This window comes from Elephantulus edwardii, unplaced genomic scaffold (assembly GCF_000299155.1).
Source record: "Elephantulus edwardii isolate Elephantulus edwardi_28Jun2011 unplaced genomic scaffold, EleEdw1.0 scaffold00556, whole genome shotgun sequence".
NCBI lineage: Eukaryota > Metazoa > Chordata > Mammalia > Macroscelidea > Macroscelididae > Elephantulus > Elephantulus edwardii.
This window is the reverse complement of record NW_006400306.1, coordinates 83,818-87,371: the sequence shown is the minus strand read 5'-3', so window position 1 is coordinate 87,371 and position 3,554 is coordinate 83,818. Positions and strand designations below refer to the sequence as shown.

The 3,554-nt window shown below is 51.7% G+C and overlaps 1 protein-coding gene across 1 annotated transcript; it reads right to left on the bottom strand.

Moving 5' to 3' along the window:
• Positions 1-934: 934 nt before the first annotated feature.
• On the bottom strand, positions 935-1,981 carry LOC102848952 (melanoma-associated antigen 10-like). The gene has a single exon (XM_006903298.1). The coding sequence runs from the start codon at positions 1,979-1,981 to the stop codon at positions 935-937; it is 1,047 nt and encodes a 348-aa protein (XP_006903360.1).
• Between the last annotated feature and the right edge of the window lie 1,573 nt (positions 1,982-3,554).

Here is a 3,554-nt window from a genome sequence, read left to right as displayed (position 1 = left end):
CCTTCTCTCCCTCCCAGGTCCTCTCCCATCTAAACCACTGGTTGCGTTCAGTAAGGCAATAAATACCACGTGAGCCCAAAGAGCAGCTGTCCACCCAGACCTCTCTCTCACAGGGCAGTCCTCAGGAGGAGCTGTGTCCCCAGAGTCCCAGGATGCTGTGGGGGGGCATTTGTGCTTGGCACCCCAGCCTGGGGACCCCCCATCTGACACCCTCTTTGCCTTGGTCTCTCAGTGAGTGGAGCAAATCCAGCCTTTAGCTACACGACAGAGAACCACCACAGCGCCTCATTGCCATGGAGTTGACTCACAGCTGAGTATCCCCTCCAGCGGTTTTTCAGTGGCAGTAAATCACATGGGAGGACATTACCTTTCTCCCAGAAAGACTTGGCTACCAGAGCTCCCAGTGTTGGGGTGGGGGACGTGATAGAAAGAGGGGGAAAAAAACCCACCAAAACACTGATCTTGTGATATGTCTAGATGCTTGAGATAATGTGTTTATTTTTATTTTGGTAAACTATATATGTTTAAAAATTTTTTCATTGTTGCACATTTTCTTTCCCCATCTCCCCCTCCCCTAACCTACCCCGCAATTCACCCCTTGTCCCAGGTTGTATAATGTTTAATCATGTATTCCTTTCTGACCAATTTTTGGTAGGTTCATAGATCAGGATGGAGGCTTTGTGCAGTTGCTTGACTCAGGAACAAGTAAGGGTAAATAATAGAACTCATAAAACAATATTCTGAAGTTCAAACCATTTATTAAAAGAAACAAGAATTGGATAATTACTGGAGAAAGACACAGAAGAGTATCCACATTGGGCCCTCTAGAATCAGAACAAAATCCATGCTATATGCTCTGCCACCCTCCTGGACTCTCCACTACCTTGAGGGCTGACTATTCTCTTCAGTCTCACAGTGAACTTTGTCCCCAGGCTTAAGGTTTAGGAAATGGTAGATATGGTCCAGGATGGATACTACCAAGGGACCTGCTGAGAGCCCCAACTTCCTCTGGGACTGGACCTCTGTGCCTCCCCTCTTTCAGAGCTTGCAAATACTGGCTGGGGAAGCAACTAAGGGCAGTGCCAGTGATCTTGGTCAGATGCTCTAGGATTTTGAACTCACTGGTTTCCATGTGGGCCCTCTGGCCCCACAGGTATTCATAGCAAGGAGGCTGGCTGTGGGGCACTCGTCTGATCTCTAAATACCCATTCTTCACCCATTCTTGGTTGAGGAGCTTGCGGGGCTCCCCGTAAATAAAATGCTCCTGCCCTGCACGTACATCCATCTCTTTTAGTGACTCCCAGATCTTCTGCTCACTGGCACGGCCACCTTCCAGGAAGATGGTACTCAGGACTGTGATCAGAAGGCCGTTCTTGGGCAAGGTGTGGGCATAGCTCTCCGCCTTCTTGTCATAAGTGAGCCCGAGAAAGGGTAACAGGACAAAGGTATGGGAGGTGGGGTTCACTTCCCTCACTTCCACACCAAAGACCATCTGCATGATCTCCAAAGCTTTTTGGAAGATCTTGGGGTAGTGCCTCTCATACTTTCTGACAACCAGAGCCAGGATCTCCTCCTTAGTAGTAAGCTCCTCATACCGATACTTGATGAGAAGGAAATTGACCAAATGCCACACTGTCTTATCTAGCTTGCTCCTGTGCTTGCGCCCAGTTTTAGACTTGGCACTGGGGGCACTAGCACCCGCCCCTTCCTGACTGCTGGTGCCCTCAGCTGACATGGCCCCTTGGGGGGAGGAGGAGGCACCCTGGGGACTCTGGGGTGTACTCTCTGCTCCCAAAGGAGTCCCCTCCCCCTGGGGTCCCGGGATCAGGGAACACTCAGCAGAGGAGGAAGAAGGGGCAGTAGAGGCCATGGCAGCCGCCCCCTCCTCAGCCCCCGGGCTCTGCACCCCCTCCAGGCTCTGGGGCTCGCTCTGTTCCTGGAGCCCGTCCTTCTGCTCACAGTCCTGACTCTTCTGCGACATGATGAGTCTTGGCGACCAGAAGGAGGATGGCTGATGGTTGCCCGTGGTGGTCGACTTCTGGAAAAGAGGAAGAAGGAGTGTGTAGTCAACAGCCTCAGCTGAGAAATTCAACCATGATGGCTCTGACAAAGACTTTCTCCTGATCCCCTGTCATCTGGTCAACCTGTTTTTAAGACGCTAACGTAGGTGTTGACCCAGGGGTGCTGCTGAGGTTCCCCAGGGCAACAATGGGGTGGATGGAGGAGAGGGGTAAGGGGTCATCTCTTCCTGAGGGGGTGGGAACGTGGTCCTTATCTTGCCACCTGGTAGAACATGAATCTTCATTCTAGTGACTCGGCATCAGCCTCGGCAACTGTCCGTGAGAACAGAGGCAGAATGGAGGAGGTCTTGGCCTCGACCCGAGATCTGTGATGGAGAGAGCCCTCCTTTCCCCCAGCGCATGCCGCCTCCACCTGGCTAAGGCCTGGACAGCCTGCCTTGTGCTCCAGTTCTTACCCTCCTCCAAGCCCCTAAGTCTTGAGAGCTGCCCTACTGGTACCTTTCAGGGCTGAGCACAAGGTCCAGGCAGACTCGGGTGGGCTCCCCTCTGCTAAGGTGGCTAGTACCTTTCATAGTCACCAAAGATCCTCACCTTGACTCCTGGTGGCACCTGGGAACTTCCTTGTCCTGCTCAGATGTGGCTCCCTCTGCTGTTCAACTTCCACTCCACCTTCCTGATGTCCTGGAGGGAAACATGAGGAGACCCTGGTTTGCACAGTCATGCTGAGGACCTCTCAGGGCTCTCAGAAGGCGTGCATGCCTTTGGAGTCTTTGTTCTGATAGGTGGTGTCCCTTCAGACCTTCCCTTTACTCCAAGCAGGGCCTGGAACCCTCCCCTGGGAGACCTAGTTCACCAGATCAGGCACAACTTTCTTGAACTGAGCTCTGGAGATAAGACAGACCAAAGCAGCGGGGAGGAGACACACACACAGACACGAGAGCGAGAGACAGAAACATACTAGAGAGATGAGAGAGGGGAAAGGAGGAGGAGAGAGACAAGAGAGAGAAAGGGGGAGTAGAGAGAGAGAGATGAGAGATATGAAAGAGAGACACGAGTGACAGAGAGGTGAGAGAATGAAAGAGATGAGACAGAGAGGAGAGGAGAGAGAGAGAATGAAAGGAGAGAGAGCGAGAGACAAGATAGAGCAGGGAGAGAGAGAGAGAAGAGAGAGAGCGAGGGGAGAGAGAGAGAGAGAGAGAGAGAGCGAATTTTAAAAATTGCTCACGTGCTCTCGGGTCTTGAGGACACAGCCAGAGAGGCAGCTGTGAAGGAGACAAAAAGCGCTTTGGATTCCGGCTAGGGTTTAAACTTTTATACCATGCAGGCCACACCCCTGAGGAGACCTCCCCTTAATTAAGTATTACTGATGGTATCTTTCTAGTCCTGCCTCTTCAACCTCTTAGGAGGGGACTTAGTTCATAGAGAATTTCTCTGGTAGCCCAAAAGTAGCACTTTTCTCTTTGTTCAATTACACCGGCTGCTCTGTGGAAGAAAAATGGTCTATCTCCTCCCATGTGATTTATACCCACTAAA